The sequence below is a fragment of the Notamacropus eugenii genome, chromosome 4 (genome assembly GCF_028372415.1).
Source record: "Notamacropus eugenii isolate mMacEug1 chromosome 4, mMacEug1.pri_v2, whole genome shotgun sequence".
Classification (NCBI taxonomy): domain Eukaryota; kingdom Metazoa; phylum Chordata; class Mammalia; order Diprotodontia; family Macropodidae; genus Notamacropus; species Notamacropus eugenii.
This window is the reverse complement of record NC_092875.1, coordinates 32745158-32767385: the sequence shown is the minus strand read 5'-3', so window position 1 is coordinate 32767385 and position 22228 is coordinate 32745158. Positions and strand designations below refer to the sequence as shown.

At 42.5% G+C, this 22228-nt stretch overlaps 1 protein-coding gene across 8 annotated transcripts in view; it reads left to right on the top strand.

The window, feature by feature from the left end:
• SDSL (serine dehydratase like) overlaps nucleotides 1-20463 on the top strand; it is a 30689-nt gene extending 10226 nt beyond the window's left edge. For 6 of the 8 annotated variants that reach the window (XM_072600353.1, XM_072600352.1, XM_072600355.1 and 3 more), the window contains exons 3-9: nucleotides 1201-1240; nucleotides 4077-4216; nucleotides 8630-8718; nucleotides 9667-9894; nucleotides 10382-10506; nucleotides 11121-11344; nucleotides 11432-11675. In XM_072600353.1, coding sequence (XP_072456454.1) covers nucleotides 1201-1240; nucleotides 4077-4216; nucleotides 8630-8718; nucleotides 9667-9894; nucleotides 10382-10506; nucleotides 11121-11314 — 816 coding nt within the window. In that variant the 3' untranslated portion in view covers nucleotides 11315-11344; nucleotides 11432-11675. Of the gene's footprint in view, nucleotides 1-1200; nucleotides 1241-4076; nucleotides 4217-8629; nucleotides 8719-9666; nucleotides 9895-10381; nucleotides 10507-11120; nucleotides 11345-11431; nucleotides 11676-19998 lie in introns of those variants that run through there. The other 2 variants (XM_072600359.1, XM_072600360.1) reach the window with 1 other exon arrangement.
• Nucleotides 20464-22228: the final 1765 nt, after the last annotated feature.

Genomic DNA, 22228 nt, shown 5'->3' with positions numbered 1-22228 from the left:
GGGAGAAATAAAGATTTTGGGTGAGAGGGAAAAAGATGTCTGGCATAAAGGGATCTAGGGAGGGAGTCTGTGCGGGTGGATAGTTTGGGAGGTGTTCAGAGCTCCGGCTTCCCTTGATCCAGTTAGACTCCCATCCCAGGGTGAACGGACTTGAAAGGTTCTGGGGCAGAGAGGCTGTGGTGTTCCTTAGTATCTGGGACCTAGGGGGCAGGGGTTGGGAAGCTAGGACAATACCTAGGGATTAGGAAGCTATGTGAGGGTGTAGAATGTCTAAGGATTTAAAACATGGTCACTTCTTCCCAAGGAAGAGTACAGAGGTCAGTTTCCTTCTAAGTCTTCCCAGTTCTCTTCTCCCCTCCAAAATGCCACACTATGTAATGAGAGGACTATTATGTAAATACCAGCTCCAGTATGTACTCCTTGTGTGACTTTGGACAAGTCATTTCACCTCTCTTGGCCTCAGTTTCTTTAACTGTAAAATGGGGGAGGTGAGCAAGATGATCTCTAAATTCATGACTTTATTATGACTGCCTACATGATACTGAATAAATCATCTTATCTCTCTAGGCCTCAGTTTCCAGCTTCCTCAACTGTCAACTAAGAAGGTTAGACTAGATGGTCTCTAAGGTCCCTTCAAACTTGAAGCCTAGGATACTATGGTCTCTTTCTTCCCTTGGGCTATGTGTATGGGAGAGACTAGGGACCACTTATTGGAGAATACTTTAACCTATGTCCTTGAGGCTTAAAATGATGCTCACCAGGCATATTTGGAGTAGGGAGGGGTATAGTAAAGATAATAAATGCACGTGGCTGGGTAAGAGTGTGTTTTCCCATGTGTACAAGACTATACCTCTCTTATTTTTGAGGTAGGGGACTATGAGTCTAAACTATCAGACTTGGGTGATGTGTTGGTTAATTTTACCTGATTTTTTTCTTTTTCTTTTCTTTTTTTTTCTTTTTTGGTACAAGAGACTAGGAAAGGGAATGGGAAGGGATATATTAAAAAATGAAGGTGATGTAAAAACAAAAGATATAAATTTTTTTTAAAAGAGTGTGTTCATTTGTGTCCTTCATGAGTGTGTATGTATGTGTGACTGAAAAGGTCAGTATCTCATACGTAAATTCCACATGCTTCCACATCACCACATGTAAGTCCTGACAAGTGAAGAGTGCCTGGCTTTCTTTTTCTTCTTTCCACAGGTGGCCAAGAAGGGTTGCAAACACTTGGTGTGTTCATCAGGTGAGCTCATACTCTATATGCCTGATTCTTCTTGGGCATCCTAAGAATAAAAGGTATGTAAGAAGTGGGAACTCCTACAGTAACCACAGAACTGGAGTCTGGGGGTGGAGATACCTTCTAGATTCCCCCTTCAGGGGAATAGGATAATGGAACAGGGGAAGAAAAGATTTGTGGGTATTTAGACAATTGATTGGGGTTGAGATTGAAGGGAAAAAGTTGTGGAAAGGGATTGGAGGTGAGAGTTTTGGAGGAGAGACTAGAGGAGATTGATAGAAAGAGATGTTGAGTTACAGGGACAATTTGGAAAGAGAAGTTAGGGAACATTAGAGGAAAATCACAAGGTGAACTTGAGTAAGAGAGTGGGGAATGGTTTTGATATTCATTTATTACAAATGATTCAGAGCCATCCATATTGTTGCTTATAGTTGGCAGTTCTTTTGACAATTATTTATTCACATCTTTTGGCCACTAACACTGGGGAATGGCTCTTGGTTTTGTTTCATTTGTATTAGTTCCTTATATACCTTGCTAGTTAGATACTTATCAGAGATATTGTTGCAAAAAAAAATGTTCCCCAAATTGATTGCTGCTCTTCTTATTCTAGCTGCACTGATTTTGTTCATGTGAAAACTTCAATTTCATGGATTTGAAAAATTACGTTTTAGCTTTTGTCATCACTCCTCTCCCTTATTTGGTTAAACATTTTTGGAGAAAGGTCTGAGGGAAGAGTCTTGGAAGAAATCTGGAAAGACTGAGAGAACAGTAGAATCTCAGAGACAGAAAGGATCTCAGATGTCATCTCATCCATTACATCCCTAGCTAAGAGTCTCCTCTATGCTTATTAAGTGGTATCCATACCTATCTTGAAGACCTCTAGCTATGGGCACATCATTACCTCCCAAGGCAACCCATTGTACTTTTGAACAACTTTTGTTCTTAGGAAGTTTATCCTTATGTTGAACTGGAAGGTACCTCGCTATAACTTTCTTTCTCCTCTTCTACCCATTTCTGGGGCTGAGTAGAATGAATCTAATCCATTAGAATGTGAGGGCTTTTTTATTTTGTTTTTTCCTTTTCTGTGTATCCCCAGTGCTCAGTATATAGTAATCACTTAATAAATGCTTACTGATTGTTGATGGATTCTTCCACTTGACAGACCTTTAGATATTTGAAAACAGCTATTATCATCCCCCTCCCCACAAATTTATTCTTTCTCAGGGTAAACATTCTCAGTTCCCTCAGTTCATTCTCATATAGTGTGGCTCCATCATCATCACCATAGACTCCCTTTTGTTGATGATCTTCAGTTTGTCAATAGTCTTATCCGACGGTGCCCCAAACTAAAGACAAATACTGCAGATATGGTCTGACCTTGGCAGAGTACAGAGGGATCATCATATCTCTCCCGCTTTGGACAATTTGACTCTCTTAATGCAGTTTAAGAAAGATTCCAGGGGGACATTTAGAAAACACATTTTGATTTCCCCTTCAAGCACCCTGACTCCCATAACCTACTCCTCTACCCCACCTCAGCCATACACAAAGGTAGTCATACCCTCCATCTTGTCATAACCCACAAATGCATCACTTCCTTGTTCAGGAATTCTGAAATTCCCTTATCTGATCACAATCTATTGCCTGACTACCTCTCCCTCTGGCTGTTCTTTGGCCATATTGGGATTTCCAATCCTTTGAGCTTTCACTCTTCCCCAGCTCAACAGTCCTACTCTAGCCACACTCTTCTCCATTCCCCATCTTGACCCCTTTAGTGAACTAATTCAGTTCAACAATAAACTCTGTTCTTGAATCATTTGCTACCTTATCATATCACTGATTATGCCCTGTCAAGTCTCAGCCTTGGATCAGTCCTGACACACACTGTCTTTACACTGACACATGTGGTGTTGAACAAAGCTAGAGAAAATTATGAAACCATACTGTGTCTCCTATCATTTCATATCAAATTTTCTTTATATTTAAATATTAAACCAACTTGACCCTCATTGCTACTTACACCTGTCTAATTAACTCACTATCCCACTCACCATAGTGGCTCTTCTCAAATTAGCAGTTGCTTCCCCTCCCTCTACCTCTCCTGAGAATCTTGTGCCATATTTTACTGAAAAAAAAATGAGGTCATTACAACTAAAACCCCACTTTCTATGAGAAACCTTTCACTATCTGTTCATTCTCATGCCTTCTTTTGTTGTGTTCAATTAAACATAGGTATGAACAGCTTTGTACAAAATTGCTTGCATGTTACATCTCTCCTGTTAGACTGTATGTCATTTGAGGGAAGGGATTATCTTTTGCCTTTCTTTGTATCTCCAGTGCTTAATATAGTGCATGGCACATAGTAGGTGCTTAATAAATGTTTATCAACTGGTTGACTGATAGGAAGATTCTGAAAGAGAATTGGGAGGAAGAAAAGATGATACAGGAAGATTTGGGTTCAAGCCCTCATTCTTTTACTTATGACCTGTGTGACCTTGGGCAAGTCACAGTGTCTTTGGGTTTCAGATTTCTCATTTGTAAAATTAAGGAGTTGGAGTAAATGATCTTTAAGATCTCTTATAGTTTGAAATACTGTGATGCTTTGATCCCAAAATGTTGAATTGATTGTGCGTGTGTGTGTGCATGTATGTGTGAAACACCAAATATCTGTGGGCCCCATAACTCACTTTTGGAAGACATCTTCTCCAAAAGAATGTCCTTTACCAAGATAGCAGCTTCTTTTTTGTCCTTCATCTTCTTCTCCCATATTCTGCCTTACTAAGTACATGTAAATGTCCCACCAACCATATATGATCCCTAAACCCTTTTGTTGCTTCTGCAGGGGGAAATGCAGGTGTGGCTGCTGCTTATGCCTCCAGAAAGCTGGGTGTCCCAGTCACTATTGTGTTGCCCAAGGGTGCTGATCCAACTGTGCTTCAGAGGCTGGAGAGGGAAGGGGCTGAAGTTCAGGTGGTGGGGAAGGTAATGGAAGGCTTCTTGCAATGCACAGCCCATTGGGAGAGTGGGAGGCCCTGGGGTCTACTGGGATCTCTCTTTCTACCTGTTATCTCCTCAATCTCTTCAGTGTTAGAAGTATAGTAATGTTATTTTATTGGAACTGTGACTATAGGTGTAAACGGCTTCTGGTGTGGGAACTCCCTCTACCCAAGCAGAGTGTACCTGCTTTGTAATCACTAGTCTTAGAGAGTTACCTGGGGGTCCTGAGACAGTATAAAATAAGTGTCCAGGGTCACACAGTCAATGTGTATCAGAGGTGGGAATTAAAGTCAGGCCCACCTGATTTGAAGGCCCACTTTCTATCCAGGCATCTCTTAGAATTACATTTATTAATATAATTAATAATAATATATATTAATATAATCATAACAAATATAATTATATAAGTAATATGTATAACAAAGATAATAATTATGCTGTAATAATACTGTCGTATTGTACATAATACTGTAATAATGGTCAATATTGATATACGTGAAGGAATACAAGTGCTTTCCTTCTCTTTTCTCTACCATTTGAGCCCTTTAACAACCAGACCAGGTAAATATCACAGGTATTACTATCCTCTTTTTATACTGTAGAGAGGATAGTCTTCCCAAAAGGCATCAGGAGAGGTCATGCCCTATCCATGGTTAATCTTCTTCCAGCCTTGCCCAGTCTCTCGCCCAGGCTACAAGTGAACCCATTCCTGTGACACTAGATGGGAGGGTACTTCAACCGATCCAACTAAAATACATCTCTGTGTACCACGTTCTGCCACTGATCTCTTCTTACCCCTCCTTTTTTGGACCAGGAGCACTTGTCAGGGTCTGATCATACAAAAAAATTCATGACCAGCAGCATTATATTTACTCCTAAACAATACGTGAGTAAAAGAATGACTGTTGAAGTTATGTAGTGAAAGGGATAGTGCCCTGAATTTGCAGTCAGGAAGACCTAATCTCAAATTCTGTCTCAGACACTTAACAATTGTGTGACCTTAGTTTACTTCACTGGTTCTTCATCTATATAATGAAAAGTTCCTCTAAATGACCTCTATCTCTAAATCTAGAATCCTTAAATCACTGAACCTCTTAAAGCCCCAGTTAACTCACTGGGGTTATAAATTGCAGACCAGGAGCCAATCTTCAATGGCAGATGGAGTTTTTGTATGGGAATCCCTTCATCAAGGAAATTGCAGATCTGGGTCTCCCCTCAAATATTATAATTTACAGGGGGAAAATAACAGTACCTTTGTCAATATTGTAAATCAAAGCCAAAACCAGCAACTTTTTTTTATTAATTGATCAAAAAGTCCCCCAAATGCTTGAAAAGAGTGAACAAGACAGGAGTTCTCTGAATTAGTGCACTGGGGATCCCACAGTTTACACTCTCCTTGGTCTGTAATGCTTTAGAATTAGAATTCTCTTACCCCAATATGTCTGCCTTCTGTTAATCGCCTCCAATTTCTATATCTTGTTTGTTCATAGCTGTTGGGATTAGACTGAGCTCGTAGAAGGCAGGGACTGTTTCTGCCTTTCTTTGTATCCCCTGTGTTTGATAAATTTTTGGCATTTAGTAAATTATTATTGATTTGACTATAATCTCTCTGAGGGTAGGAACTAGTACTAAGATGCTCTGTAAAACACTTCACATACATTATCTTGCTTGAGCCTTATAACCACTGTTTGAAAAGAGTCAGACAGGTATTGGATCACAGCATGCTGCCTTTATCTTATTGAATAATTAACTTCTATTCTAATTCTATTGAATTAATTAATTAATTCCATTGAATAAAGGTAAAATGTAAAGAATTTTGTTATCCCCATTTTACAGATAAGGAAACTGAGTCTCAGAGAGTTTAAATGTGTAAGAAGGAAAGTTAAAGCTCATGGTCACATGACTGGTAATCATCAGAGGGAGTTTTAGAACATCCCTCTCCTTACTCCATAGCCAGTGCTGTCCCCACTATTCCATAATGCCTTCTATTTTGTCTTCAGAGCCTTGAGTAGAACTGGGTGCTGAGTATATGCTGAGTTAATATTTGTTGAGCAAACAAGCAAAATATTTGCCAGTTTTTAGCGAAGATTGTTCCAGCCAATTTTTAGCAAAAAGTTGGAGACATTTTCCTCTTGTCCTTTTTGTTTGTTGTTCAATCATTTCAGTCATGTTTGATTTTTCATGACCTCACTTGGGGTTTTCTTGGCAAAAACAATGGAGTGTTTTGCAATTTCATTCCCAGCTCATTTTAGAGATGAGTAAACTGAGGCAAGCAGGGTTAAATAACACCCAGGGTCACACAGCTAATAAGTATCTGAGGCCAGATTTGAACTCACATATTCCTGACTCCAGACCTAGCCCTCTATCTATTTTCACATCACCCTCATTTCCCAGCATTTCTCTGCACTGCTTCCCAAAGGGCCGCCTTTTGTAAAAAGTGAGAAAAGAAAAGAGGAAAATAAATATCAGTTCAGAAAAACTAACACATCAACCAAATTCAACATCTGTAGGCAGTGGTTTACACATGTAGTTGTCTTCCTCTGAGAAGAAAGGAGGGAGGCATAGTTTTGTATATCTTTTTTCTTTTGGTTTTGTTTTGTGATTTCTTGGTTTCTCACAAAGTCATTAGCCTCCATCTGTTCCATTCTAATTTTGAAAGAATTATTTTCTTCAGTGAGCTTTTGAACCTCCTTTTCCATTTGGCTGATTCTGCTTTTTAAAGCATTCTTCTCCTCATTGGCTTTTTGAACCTCTTTTGCCAATTGAGTTAGCCTATTTTTCAAGGTGTTATTTTCTTCAGCATTTTTTTGGGGTCTCCTTTAGGAAGGTGTTGACCTGCTTCTCATACTTTTCTTTCATCTCTCTCATTTCTCTTCCCAGTTTTTCCTCCACCTCTCTTACTTGATTTTCAAAATCCTTTTTGAGCTCTTCCATGGCCTGAGCCCATGGTATATTTATTTTGGATGTGTGGAATACAGAAGCCTTGACTTCTGTGTCTTTCCCTGATGGTAAGTGTTGTTCTTACTCATCCGAAAGGAAGGGAGGAATTATCTGTTCACCAAGAAAGTAACCTTCTATAGTCTTATTTTTTTCCCCTTTTCTGGGCATTTTCCCAGCCAGTGACTTGACTTCTGAGTTTTCTTTCCACCCCCACCTCACCTCCAGATCTGCCTAGGCAGTGCTTGGGGTCTGAGATTCAAATGCTGCTTCCCAGCCTCAGGGCTTTGGGCGGGGGGCAGGGCTGCTATTCAGTGTGAGATTAAGTTCAGGTGCTCAGGTGGGGACAGGGCCACCACTTGGGGCTCAGTTCCCTCAGGGGGTTTATGCGGAGACCTTCAACAATGGATCCCGGCTCCTGCCTGCTTGGGGAGCCCCTGTCCGCTGCCCCCCCCCTCGCTGCTGCCTCCCGAGGGGGCCTGAATTATGGGGACACCCCACTCCCCTCTTGGTAGGCCAAAAAGACTCACTCACCCCCCGCACCTGTGGGTGGAGGGAGCTGTGCGGCAGCTGGAGATTCCGTCCCTGAAGCCCACTCAGATCTGCTCCTTTCAGGCTGGGCTCCACTCCAGGTCTGGGGCGCTGATGAACCTTTTGCGTCAGGTTTTCTGGGCTCTCTGGAACAGAAATCTCGTCTGCTCCGTTGTTCTGTGGCTTCTGCTGCTCCAGAATTTGTTGGGAGTTCTTCTTTACAGATACTTTATGGGCTGTGGGTTTGGAGCTAGCATATGTGTGTCTTTCTATCCTGCCATCTTGGCTCTTCCCCCTGTATATCTTTTTTGAGGATAAGATTTGTCATTATAACTTCATCTAGTTTTGTTGTCATTGGCTTTTCTTTATCATTATTCTTTCCATCTAGATTGTCTGTCATTACCATGTACCTTGTCTGTCTGGATTTGCTCGCTTCCCTCTGCATCAGTTCATAGAATCTTCTCATACTTCTTTGGATTCTTTATGTTCATTACAGCACAGTAACATTCCATGACATTTCTATATTGTAGGATGGTTTAGAAGTGGAGAAAAAGCTGCTAAACATAATTCCACTTGTTTTGGGCTCTGTCAGTCTAGTCTAAATTAGGGGAGAAGAAGTGAGAAGAGGCAGATTTGGGACACTGCCTGAATAACAATGTCCATTGACTATACAAATCCTTAAGTGGTTTTAGCCACTGGCTTACAGCCTGGCCCCAGTGTCTCCGTTAAGATTTTTAGAGTCTGAATCCCTGACCCAGACATTTCCTCCCCGCTCTCCCTTCTATACCCCATTAGCCCTGATGATATAATTAGGTTATAAGACCCCATTTCCTGATTACTCTATATCTTTTTTTTCACCTCTCACTATCTTAGATTCGTAATAATTAGTGCCTTTTGATTCATTGAGTAATTCTGTCTGTTTTCCTGTAGGTATGGGATGATGCCAATTTGAAGGCCCAGGAGTTGGTTAAAATGAATGATTGGGTCAGCGTTCACCCCTTTGACCACCCATTGGTCTGGTAACTATGGGCTCCTTCCCTTTTCCCAGCTCTGTCCCTTGAACCTCCAACATTCTGGCCACTGGATTTAAGGTCTGCTCTCATTAGAAACTAATTCACTACTATTCAGATTATCCTTGGGGATACAGATACTTTTCTCCCTTCTTTTTCTCTGCACAACTTCGCTGTGGGCTGCCAACATTAGAATTGTTACAGGAAAAGGAAATTGGGATGGGGTTCAGAGGCATTGACTTGGGCATCTGAGCACCAGGTTATGTTTCTATGACAAGTTGGTACAATGGGAAGGGCTCTGGGAACTCTGGGTTTTTGTCCTGACTCCGACACAAACTTGCTTATGAGCATGAATATGGCTCTTGAGCCTGGGTCTCCGTTTTCCTTTTGTAAAATGAGGAGGCATCGCTAAGGTCCCTCTCAGCTCCATATTCTAAGGTCCTTTCCAGCCCTGACATTCTAGAGCTCTATGTTTATCATCATCGTCGTCGTCATCATCATCATCACTAACATTTTATGTCACTTTTAGATTCACAAAGTGTTTAGCAAACATTGTCTCATTGGCTCCTAACAACAACCCTCTGAGGGAGGTGCTATTTTTATTTCTGTTAGGTTGTAAGTTCCTTGAGGGCAAAGACTGTCTTTCCATTTTTAATATGTGTATTGTGTCTTCCACATAGTAGCACATAGTAGGTGCTTAATAATATGGGCTCAATCAAGCACACTGTAGGTGCTTCATAAATTTTTATTGATTGATTTTACAGATGTGGAAGTTGAGGTAGATAGAGTGATTTGCCTACAGTTACACAGGTAGTAAATATTAGAGGCAGGATTTGAACTCGGGTCTTCCTGACTCCATCAGATATGCCCTTGGTGGGGTGATGGTGGTGGTAGTGGTGGTGGTGGTGGTGGTGGTGGTAGTTATGGGGGCCTTTCTTTTCTTGCTCTTGTCTCTAGGGAAGGCCATAGCAGCATGATTCATGAACTGAAGGATACTCTGGATACCCAGCCTGGTGCCATCATTCTCTCTGTAGGGGGTGGGGGCCTCCTGGCTGGTGTTGTGGCAGGAATGAAGGAGGTGGGCTGGCAGGATGTGCCTATCATAGCCATGGAGACTCGGGGGGCTGACAGCTTTAACCAAGCCATCCGGGCTGGGAGACTTGTCACCTTGCCTGACATTACCAGGTGAGCATCACCTGACTTTCAAGGGGTTGCATCTGTCCCAGAAGATCACTTTCCTTCTCTGGGCCTCATTTTACTCATCTGTAACATGTGAGGGTTGGACTAGATGGTCTCTGGAACCCTTTCCAGTTCCAAATCCTTAAGCATCATAATATATGTACCTATGTAAAAGAACAGTGAAGGAGTTGGCTTAGGTAATGTCTAAGGTCTCTTCAAAGGATCACAGTAGTAGGACCTTAGACACCACCTGGTCCAACGATCTCAGTTTATGGTAGAGGCCTAGAGTGTTAAAGTGACTTGCCTAAGGTCACACAACTAATAAGAGGCAGAGCTGCTGGGCTTTGATGCCCCCCTCCTCGAGTCCTTGGTCTCCAAATACAGTTCCCTTTCCACTGTGGCACACTATCTATGATCTGTGTCTTTCTCACATGTGGGGAGTTGATTTCTTCAGGGTCTCCCATTAGAATTCTTTTTCTTTTGCTCCCCCCAGCCTGGCAAAATGTCTGGGTGCCAAGACGGTGTGTGCCCGGGCACTGGAGTGTGCCCGTGAGTGCCCGATCATCTCAGAGGTGGTGGACGATGAGGAAGCCATACAGGCCATTGAACGTTTCCTTGGTGAGTGTGGTAGGAAGGTCAGCTTTACCTGTAGGCAGACTAGGCAACCACCCAGGTCTGCGACCTGAGAATCCCTGAGAACTGCTCTCTCTAACCTCAAAATATTTCCCTGAAATTTTACCCTAGAGCTGATATTTCACTATTGTCTTTTGACTCCTCAGGTTTGGTCTTGCTGTGTCCATACTCTATGGTGGAGATGAGTTCTCCAGCCTTTTCAGGAAATAATAATAGCTAGCATTAAATAGTGTTTTAGAAAGAGTATCTTGTTTGATCCTTTTAACCTATCTACCCTGGGGGGCAGGTGCTATTATCATCCTCATTTTACAGATGAGGAAACTGAGTCCAACAGAGGGTAAGTGACTTGCCCAAGGTCTCACAGCTAGTAAGTGTCGATGGTAGGGTTTGCACTCAGGTCTCTCTGACTTCAGGTGCTATATCCACTGTACCACCTAGCTACCAGCATGGTCCATGGCATAAGCAACCATTGAGGACTCAGTGGAACACAGTGGTACCTTGTGCTGAGTCCTGACTGGCTCTTGGTGTCCCTCTCTGTCTCCCTGTTTCACTGTCCTGTCTTCCTGTACCCCTGCTCTTGTCCTCCCTTCTGGCCACAGATGATGAAAGGATGCTGGTGGAACCAGCCTGTGGGGCTGCACTAGCTGCCATCTATTCGGGATGCCTGGGTCGGTTCCAGGCTGAGGGCCGCCTCAGTCCCTCACTGGGCTCTGTTGTGCTCATTGTGTGCGGTGGGAACAACATTCATCGGGCTGAACTGAGGGACCTCCGGGCCCAGCTGGGGAGGTGCTGAATTGACCCTGCCCTGGGAGGCAGTAGTTGGGTACGTAAGCCAGGTCAGGGAAAATGGGGTATTGGGGGGAGGGGAAGGTAGCCTTGAGAGGCCTGAGAAATGGTGTTCTCCTTTCAGGATGAAACTCCATCAGATTCTTTGGTGCTGAAATGATGCTCTCAGCAAGTACCCCTAGAGAAAGTGACATTTGTAGCCCTGCTCTCCTCCTGGAAGCCTTCCCTGTTTGCTCCAATCTCCGATATTTCTCTCTTGTCTAACTATTTTCTTTTTCTCCCCACCTAGACTGAAAGCAGGCACATGCCTTATAGTTTTGTATCAACCCAATCATAGCAGATACTCAATAAAAATTTCATTGTTTGAATTGAGTTTGTATAATCTTTGAACCTCAGGACTGGAAAGGACCTTAGAGATCATCTGGTCTAACTACCCCATTTTACAGAAGAGGAAAGCAAGTCCTTCCTTTACTGAAAAACCTTCAATGGCTCCCTATTGTACATCTAACAAAGCGTTGTCGTTGTTGAGTCATTTCAGTCATGTCTGACTGTCTATGACCCCATCTGGGGTTTGCTTGGCAAAGGTATTGGAGTGGTTTGCCATTTCCTTCTCCACCTCATTTTGCACATGAGGAAACTGAAGCAAACAGGGTGAAGTGACTTCCTAGGGTCACATAGCTAGTAAGTATCTGAGGCTGAATTTGAACTCAGGGAGATGAGTCTTCCTGACTCCAGGGTTGGTACTCTATCCACTGTACCACCTAGCTGCCCTCACCCAATAAAGTATAGCCTCTCAAGTCTGGCATTCAGGGCCTTTAGCTACAACCAAGCTTTCTAGTTTTATCTCAATAACCCCCATTTCTTATATTCTCCTTCTGGCTGTACTGGACTAGCCCCTGTTCCCCATTCTTGTCTTCAGATCTCGGGGCCTTTCATCTTATGAGCCCCCACTCCTGGGATAGACTCTCTCATCCCAATCTGTGAACGTTCCTACTTTTCTTCGTGGTCCAGTTCAGACAGTACCTCCTTTCATGAATATGGGGTTAAAGTACCTCACTCATACTCTCACCACGAATGTGCTATACCTCTTGCATTTCTCCTAGTCCTTTCCCCTTATCTTATTCTTTCTGATACCACAGCATCATAGAATTTAGCTGTAAAAACCCTTTGAGATGATCTGGTCCAAAGATCCCATTTTGCTGATAAGAAAATTTGTAGATGGGAAATGACTGCCACCTGTGAACCCCTGACTCCAAATCCTGCACTCTTCGCACCACATTGAGATCATACCCTATGGGAACTGCTGGACAGAATGGAGGAGCCTTATTCTAGAGATGACTCAGGAATGAGGTGATAACTGTCTTCAAGTTTCGGAAGAACAAGAAGAGAGAGAGAGAGAGAGAGAGAGAGAGAGAGAGAGAGAGAGAGAGAGAGAGAGAGAGAGAGAGAGAGACTCATTTTCCTTGGTTCCAAAGAACAGAACCAGGAGCATCAAGAGCCTGGCATATAGACAGAGAAATCCTTGCTTGCTTGATAGATCCAAATAGAAGGAGACCAATTTTGGATTGACTTCAGGAACAAAAAGCTTCCTAAAAAATAAGAGTTGGAATATGAAATGAACTGCCTTTAGAGACAGGGGGTTATCCCTCTTAAGAAGTCTCCAGACAGGGGCTGGATGATCACTTGCCAGAGTAGGTGATTAATAAATAATTGGGGATTAAGTGTTTGATCATTGGTTATTTATAGAGGGGAGTCCTTTTCTGCTTTGGGTTATGCTGGATGATCATGGAACTCCCAGCTGGAGTGGGTTCCCCCTTCTTGGAGGTCTTTTAGGCAGAGGTTGGATGATCACTTTCCATAGTAAGTGATTAATAGATATTTATAGATTAATTGTTTGATCATTGGATATTTTATAAAAGGAAATCCTTTTCTGCTATTGGTTGGATCAGCTGGCCATGGTGCTCCCTTTCAAGTCACATTCTGTTATTCTTTGACCTTATCATATCTTGTTTTATATGATTGTCCTTCCCCAGCCTTCCCCTCTCCATTTCTTAATTAGACTTGGTTCATCTCTCCCGATTCTCTTACATGGGGCACTGAGACTTGAGAGATCAGAAAAGGACTATAAGATTCTTGAGGGCAGTAGCTGTGTATCTGTATACCCTGCACTGAAGTGAGGCTTTGTACACAATAGCTTCCTAATTAATGCTTCTCATGTTGAATAATTCCATTTGACCAAGGTCCCCCAGATTGCTAATGATTATGTAAGAACCCCTGACTCCTGGGACTCCTTCTTTTACACTAGGTTGTCAGAAACTGTGGGTGGTTATGACTTTTGTATAAAGGAACCTGCTCCCAAGGATCTCAGCCTTGCTGGGAGATCATCAGTGTTTCCCAGAGCTGGCTTTTTTGGCTGCTCAGGAATAGATAAGCCCAGGGTCTTTTTGGAAGCTTTATGAACAATTGTGTCTCAGCACCACATGGGGGCAGCAAAGTGTCTTTCATGCAGATGGTCCCAGGATGGATGGAGAGGGATACACCAGAGTGTATTTTTCTGGTTTCTGCATTGAAATACATTTTTTTTCTCTGGGATCTGCATTTTTTCTGACTCCCCTCTTTAGTTCTCAGCCCCAGCCCTAGAGGAAGGGCTGTTCTGAAAAACAATCTCAGAACCACGAGAACCATGAGTTGGAAGACACCATAGTCATAGACTCCCATAGACCCATAGGATCACAGAGTTAAATTTGGAAGGGACTTTAGAGGACATTGAGTTCAACCCCCTCCTTTTACACAGGAGGAAACTGAGGTTCAGAGAGGTGAAGTGATGTGCCCACAGCCACACAGGAAATGAGTGATAAAGCTGGGACGAGGCTCTGGGTATGTGTTCAAGTGCCAGTGGACTTCAGACAGGTCTCTTTGTTCTTTAGTGTTTCATTTCCCTCTCCTCCCCTAATCAGGGTGATCTTTTGTCAGGTTGGACAGGTGACAGGAGGGAAATTGTGGGTGAGATTGTGGGAGAATCTACAGCTGGTGCTTTTCCCTGTTCCCAGGGAAGCAGGAGATAAGAGGCTGGGTCTTCATTGGGGTTAACTGGAAAAGAATTGTTTGCCATAGAACAGTCCCAAATAACATTTCTTAATTGACTGTAGTTGAGCCTTTTTTTTGTCTATAACAGAGAAGAACTGGCCCAGCTGAGACATCATAGGAGGGGAGTAGAAGAAAGAGAGACAAAAAAGGGGAGAAAGAAGGAGAAAGAGGAGACAGAGGCAGGACCTTAGAGTGGGAGAAAAGAGATAAACATATTTGGGAGAAGGAACGAATTCAATTTAATTTCCCAAATCTCTACTGTACCTGACTGTGTGCCCAAGGCACGAGAATCTCTGAATCTCTGAAACTCAGAGTTAGAAGGGATTTCAGAAACCATTTAGTTTTACCCATGTCTGATTAAGCCCCTTTATGACCCCTGACAAGCAGTCATTTGTCCGATCAATCAGTAAACATTTATTAAGCATCTACTATATGTCCCAGCCTTAACTTTCTCTAATGGGGGGAGCCCACTGCCACTAGAGACTGCTTCTTTTACTACTGAACTTCTTTCACTTCTGATTGTGAGGAAGCTTTTTTTGACATTGAGCAGAAATGTTCTTCTCTGCATGCCCTACCCCTCCCATGTCTTCCAGTTCTGCTGTCTAGGACCAAGGAGAACAAGGGGACTTCCTTATTGTAGATGCCTTCCAGTTTATCATTTATCCTTCTCAAACTGTGGCACCTAGGACTGACCAGAACGCTCTAGGTATTGTCTGACCAGGGCAGAATGCAGTGGGATAGCCTTTCAGTCCATTCTGAATATAGCCTAGTGATTTGCCATTTCCTTCTCCAGATCATTTTACACATGAGGAAACTGAGGCAAACAGGGTGAAGTGTCCAGGGTCACACAGTTTGAGTGTCTTGAGGCTGGATTTGAACTCATAAAGATGAGTCTTCCTGATTCTGAGGTCTGTACTCTATCCATGCCACCATCTAGCTTCCCACAACAATAACAAAGATGGTGCTGTGAATAGAGTGTTGGCTTGCCTGGAATTAGAAAGATTTGGGTTCAAATCTGACCCCCAGCCACTTCCTAGCTGAGTAACTCTGAACAAATCATTTCACCTCTGTCTGTCTCAGTTTTCTCAACTCAAAATGGGTATTATAATTACCTATCTCCCAGGGTTGTTGTGAGGATCAAAATGACATAATATTTGTAAGGTGCTTAGCACAGCACCTGACAACAGTAAGTGACTAATAATTATATGTATATATGTATATGTATTTATATATATGTATATATATATATAATTTTTCCCTTCCCTTCCCCTTATTTGTATTAAATTCCATCTGTTAGATTTGACCCAATATTCTAAGTTGCCAAGATTTTTTTGGACCTTTACTCTTTGTCCCAAGGTGTTAACTGCTTCCCAGTCTCCTTTCATATGCAAATTTGATAATCAATCAATCAACAAGCACTTATTTTTGCTGTTCCATCATTTTGTCTGACTCTTTGTGATCCCATTTTATGGTTTTCTTGACAAAAACACTGGAGTGGTTTGCCATTTCCTTCTCTAGCTCATTTTACAGATGAGGAAACTGAGGCAAACAGGGTTAAATGACACACCCAGGGTCACACAGTTAATAAGTGTCTGTGGCCATATTTGGATGTAGGAAGAAGAGTTCCAAGACCAGTGCTCTATAATTCAACACCTAGCTGCCTCTACTATTTGCCAGGTAATGTGTTGGCGGCTGGGGAGACAAAACTGCTCTCAAAGGGCTTACAATCTATTACATCCTATAGGTAAAGAAATGTGCAAATGATGATGGTGGTGGTAGTGGTGATAACTAGCATTTATATAGTGCTTTTAGGTTTGCAAAGTTCTTTAAAAATATTTCATTTTATTACCACAACAGCCCTGGGAAGCAGATGCTGTTATTATCCCTGTTTTACTGATAAGGAAGCTAAATCAGAATGAGATTGAATGATTGCTTTAGGGTCATGCAACTGGTAAGTATCTGAGGCTGGATCTGAAATCTGCTTCCTGACTCAGATCCAGTGCTTCTTAGCCGCTATACATAAAAATTAGCAATAGTAATGCTAAGGGAATTTGAAGATCTTTCCTGCCCCTTCATAGGCCCATGTGATCTACTTTGAGCTTTGGCCCAGCCCACAGCCTGAGTCACATGGAGCTGATGGTAGAAGGGGCTTACTGAAGGGGTGGAGCCAGAAGAGTTGAGCTGAGAGAGAGCAAGCAAAGCAGAGCAGAGCAGCTAGCATGAGTGAGAGAGGGAGTGATTTTGCCTACGGGAACTTTTTTGTGGGGAGGCCTGACAGAAGAAAGGCTTAGGGATGGCTGTGCTCCCTCCATGGATGATGTGAATAGATTTCTTTGTTACTATGATGGATTTGGCTTTCTGGTATCTGAATAAATATTTTGGTTTCATCTTTGAGGAAGAGAGTTTATATGTTGTGAATTTACCCTGGAAATATGCATGCATATCCATAGTGGCTGCTGTGGGTATCATGTTGGCGCTATAGCGACACTAAACAAATATAAGGTAATTTTGGATGGGAGGTATTAGCAGCTGGAGGAATCCAGAAAAGGCTCAAGTAGGAGGTAATGTTTGAGCTGAGCTCTGGAGGAAACTAGAATTCTATGCCTTTAACAAGTCTCTGATAGAATAACTCCATAGATAGCCCCTGGCATGCTCATCTAGGGACCTTTTTTCAAGCTCTTGCTGAACCTTTTATCATGACTCTTTGAGTTCAACTATTCAACCAATTACAAATCCACCTGACTGTACCTTCAATTAACCCAAATCTCTTTAGGAACAATATGAGAATTTTTGTCAAATGCTTTGCTAAAATAGAAAAATCATTCTTCAGCTCTGGTCTAGTATCCCAGTCAGAAAAGGAAATGAAGTCAGTCCTACATGCTTTCTTCTTGAGGAAGCCATGATGGTTCTCTGTCATGACTACTTCTTGCTCCAAGTGTTCCCTGGATGTTTCTTAGACAATAGAACCTAAAATTTTGGTGAGAATTGAAGTTAAGCTTATTGTAACTTGTAGACATTATTCTTTCTCCTCTTTTGGAAAGTCAGGGGAATGTTTAGCCTTCTTTATTCCCATGGAGGGGCAGCTATGTAGCGCTATAGTGCATAGAGCTTGGGACTAGAAGACAAGAAGACCTGAGTTCAAATTCAACCTCTGACACTTGCTAGATCTGTAATCCTAGGCAAGTCACATCACCCCACTTGTCTCAGTTTCCTCATGAGCTGGAGAAGGAAATGGCAAATCACTCCAGTATCTTTGCCAAGAAAATAGGGTCACAAAGAGCTGGCCGTGACTGAAAACAACTAAACAAATCCCATTGTACCTTTTCTACTCTCCATGATTGTTATTGGTGCAACAATCCCAGCCACCATTTTTGTCAGTACTTGGCCAAATTCTTTATCTGAGGCTGATAATTTGAATTAGTCAAGAGCAGTCGATACCAACTTATCAATCACTTACCTAATGATGCTACTGTTCTTTTCTTTCAAAAACTTCAAGGGTTCCCCTTTGCTTGCCAGATACCCATAGAAACAAATCTTTGACTCTGGCATTCAAGGACTTTGACAATTTGGGATTCTGTGTTCAATTCTGGGTTTCAACACGATATGGATAAGCTAGAGAGCATCCAGGATATTGAAGGCCTTGAGTCTACACCATGTGAGGACTGGTTGAAGACACTGAGCATGTTTTGCATGAAGGATAGAAGATCAAAGGGGGATATGATGACCTTGAAGGAACTCCCATGGAAGAGGGAATAGCCTTATGTTGCTTGGCTCTGGAGGGAACAACTAGAAGTAACAGGGGGGAAATTCTATAGTGGAATGCTTAGGTCTGATATGAAGGGGGTGCTTCCTAATAATGAGAACTTTCTCCAAGTAAAATGGATGGCCTTGGGGATGGGAGACTCCCCCTTCATCAGAAGTTTTCAAGCAAAGCCAAGATGACCACTTCCCAGGGACGTGGTAAAGGAATTTTTTTTCAGCTACAGATTAGATCAGATAGCTTCTGAGGTTCCTTCAAACTCTGAAATTCTTCCAATATAGATTTAGAAATTAAAATGGACAAATATATAGATGCAAACATATGTATGTATGTGGGTAGTTAGGTGGTGTAGAAGATAATGAGCCAGACCAGCAGTCACCTGATCTCAAATCTGGCCTCATACACTTACTAGCTGTGTGATCCCGGGCAAATCATTTCACCCTGTTTGCCTCAGTTTCCTCATCAGTAAAATGAGTTGGAGAAGGAAATGGTAAATCACTCTAGCATCTTTGCCAAGAAAAACCCAAATGGGGTCACAAAGAGTCAGACATGGCTATATATGTATATAGATATATGCATAAATGTATATATATGTGTGTGCACATATGTATATATGTATATATCTACATAGGTATATCTATATCTATCTATCTAGGTAGAGAAAGAGAAAGAAAACACCTATACATACATACGTATATATGTATATACACATACACATTCAAGCATGTACAAATCTATCCATTTATGCACATACAAACATATCTGGCCATACCTGCATTAAAACCAGCATGAGAGTTGTCAAAACATATTTGAGATCAGAAAGGTCTGTTTCTCTCTCACTATTGGAGATTCTTCCCTAATGGCCACTCCCAGCCCGACCCCACAGGGGCCTATATTTGTTGTCTGGGGGATGGGAGGTTGCCAATAGCCCAAGTTTCTGAACACTTTTTACCCTATAGCCTTTCTTGCTGGTGCTATTCCCAGAAGCCCCTGACTCATCCCTCTAATATCAGTTTTGCAGATATTCTTGTACTATCCATATCAGCAGGAACCCTACTTGTCCCCCATGACCTCTGGGTTGAAGTCCTGGGTATCTCCTGGAAATGAGAGTGTTGGTTCTGAAATTAGAATATAGAGGCACTAAAGAGAAGGCAGCTGAGAAAGGGAGTGGGGTGATAGACTCTACAAACGAGCCAAGCCAGCTGCCTCAGGCCTGAAATTCCCACTGGAAACAATAGGAGACCAAACTTCATGGGGAATCCAGGTGAAAGGCACAGCTGGGATTGGCTGGGGAAGCCTGAGGGTAGAGATAGAAACAAGCATATCTTGATTGCCCCTACAACCCAGCCCCAGCTCACATCCCTGGTACTCAATGGATCAGCCCAACACAAGATGTGCCTAGGGTCAAATATCTCCCATCTACCTGACTCCCTTCCCTATCAATTCTCCTGAGCAGGATAAACACAGCTGGATCCCTCTGCTGTGGACCAGCTGCTAACACGGAGAGCTAAAGGAAGGAGAGGGAACAGAATCTTTGTTTCTTTCTCACACCCCAAAGCATTCAGGGTGGGGGGTGGGGGATGTGGGGTGGGTAGAAAGAGAAGTCAATGACTAAAGTGGAAAGTACACTTGTTGGTTTTGGAGTCAGAAGATTTGGGTTCAGATCCTTGCTCTGCCACTTGATAACTGTGTGATATTAGGAAGTTACTTATTTCTGTTTAAAATGAGGTAGTTGCATTAGATCACCTCTAAGGTCCCTTCTAAATCAAAGACTGTACCCTTGCCCAATTAGCATGGCCTCTCAGAGGCCTGGTCCCTTCCTCTTTTCTTCTCCCTATTCATAGCTGAACTGAAGAGACAACACTCATATATGAAGAACTCAATGATACTCAGTGATACAGAAGAGAGCTTGTAATCCTCCAGAGGAGTTTGGCTTCTTCATCCACACAGGAAAGATCAAGTGGATGAAGAATGTCAGTTGCCCAGATTTCACCAAGCATCTGAATGGACATGTGATAGAGCTTCTTAGTATGTATGTACAGGATAGTATAGATGTATAATTAGCAAGTAGGAGGAGAGTGGGCTAGATTGCTTTAATGAGATTGAAGAACATGACTTATATGGAAATACAGTTAATATGGTTGTACATGTATAGCCTATATCAGATTGCTTGCCTTCTTGGGGAGGGGGAAGGAAGGGAAGGAAGAAAAAAATTTGAAACTCAAAATTTTGTAAAAGTGAATATTGAAAACTCTTTGAATGTAATTGGAAAAATAAAATACTATTAAGTGGAAGAAAAAAAAAAGAAATTGCAAAGCTCTACTGACCCCAAACTTCCCACAACAAAAAGGACCTATCTTCAATACTAATGGTTTACTAATGCTTCTATATAACTGAGATGACAAACACCACTGCCTCTGAAGAACTAAAGATGAACATCTCTCAGGGGTCAATGGAGAGGTACAGGGTGGGTGTGAACAGGTTGTTACTGATAACCAATGAGGAACCCTCAAGAAGAACGGGAGTGAAGGATGTCCTGAAGGAATTATGATGGTCAAGAAAAATAGGATGATCTAGTAGTAAGAGCAAGGGATGATGGGTGGATAGCCAGTGTCCTCCATTGGTATCTCCTTTTCTCCCCTAATGTCCCCCTCGTAGAGTATGATCGAGGCAAAGTGAAATGGGACTATCACCTCTTCTCTACCTACCTCTTAATATCCAGAATTTTGTTTTTATGAATGAATACATTTGAATAAAACTACACATTTTTTGGCATATCTCCCTGCTCATGTATGCCTAGGAAAAACAGATGAGTTGTTTTGTGCATTTATAAATGCATGTACACATAGAGCTGGGCTTGTGTGTGTCAGTGTGAAGGCACGCAGAGTTAGTGTGTTAGAGGGGAGTACGTGTTAGTGAGCACCTGTGTTTAAGGTGCTTATTGGTCCTTCCTCGTGGGTGCAGGTGTTCGCTAGAAGCTAGTGCTGTGGGAAACTCAGATGAAGGGTTTGTGTGGGTAGCATAATCCTAGAAGAAACAGCAGCTTCTGCCATACAGGGCTGGCTGCAAACTTCCTCATAGGGTTATTTCGCAGATTCCAAAGTATGTGTGTGTGGTTACCCTGCTGAATGGCAATGTCATCTGTTAACCAGGGATTGGGGAGGCTTTTTCTTTCTGCCTGACCCCTGACTTGTTTTCTTCCTCTCCAGTCTTTTAGTGTCCTGTTGTACTTAAACCCATCCTGAGAGGTGGCTAAGACAGTAGTCAGTCAATAAACATTTTTTAAGCACTTACTATGTGCTAGGTACTGTGTGCTAAGTGCTAGAGATACAAAGAAAGGTAGAAGACAGTCCCGGTCCTCAAAGAGCTTATAGTCTAATGGGGGAATGAGAACATCCAAAAAGAAACATGAAGTGGGGGCGTGATGGAGAAATCCAGGGGGCTGCAGTGGGAAGAGAAAGGAAGAATGGCTCACCAGGGCTCCCTCCTTAAATGAAGCTTCTGGGAGAAGGCTGGTCTCTCGGTTCCTGTCTCTTTCTGTTTCCTCTCTCTGTCTCTCTCTGTTTCTGTCTCTCTCTGTCTCTGTCTCTGTCTCTCTTTCTCTCCCTCTCCTCTCTCTGTCTCTCTCTCCATATAGATTATGCCTGTTGCTACATTCATATTATTACATTCTGTTTGGGTTCATCATCTGTTCAAAACCACCGTTCACAAGCTCCCATTTTCTCCCGAATCTTCCCTCTCCGATCAGTCAGAACCAGACATGTGATAATACAGCAAGTCAAAGGACATTTTCTTAAAATAGAATAGAAAGTAAATAAGAGAGAATTAAAAGAAGCAGCAGGCATTCCCTCACCTGTTTCCTAGTGCCAGGAGGCTGTGAATTCACTTGTCTCCTCTTCTGGGGTTGCATAATCAGCACAGAGCTGTAGCCCTGAGCACACAAGGGGCGTAACGACTGGCCCACCAGACCCACATATACAGCTCTTATCAGGTGTGGCTCGCTTGCCATCCAAAAGGCCATCAGCTGGATGAGTGATGGGAAGCCTCCTGTTGGGTGGCTGGCTGGAAGGGAAG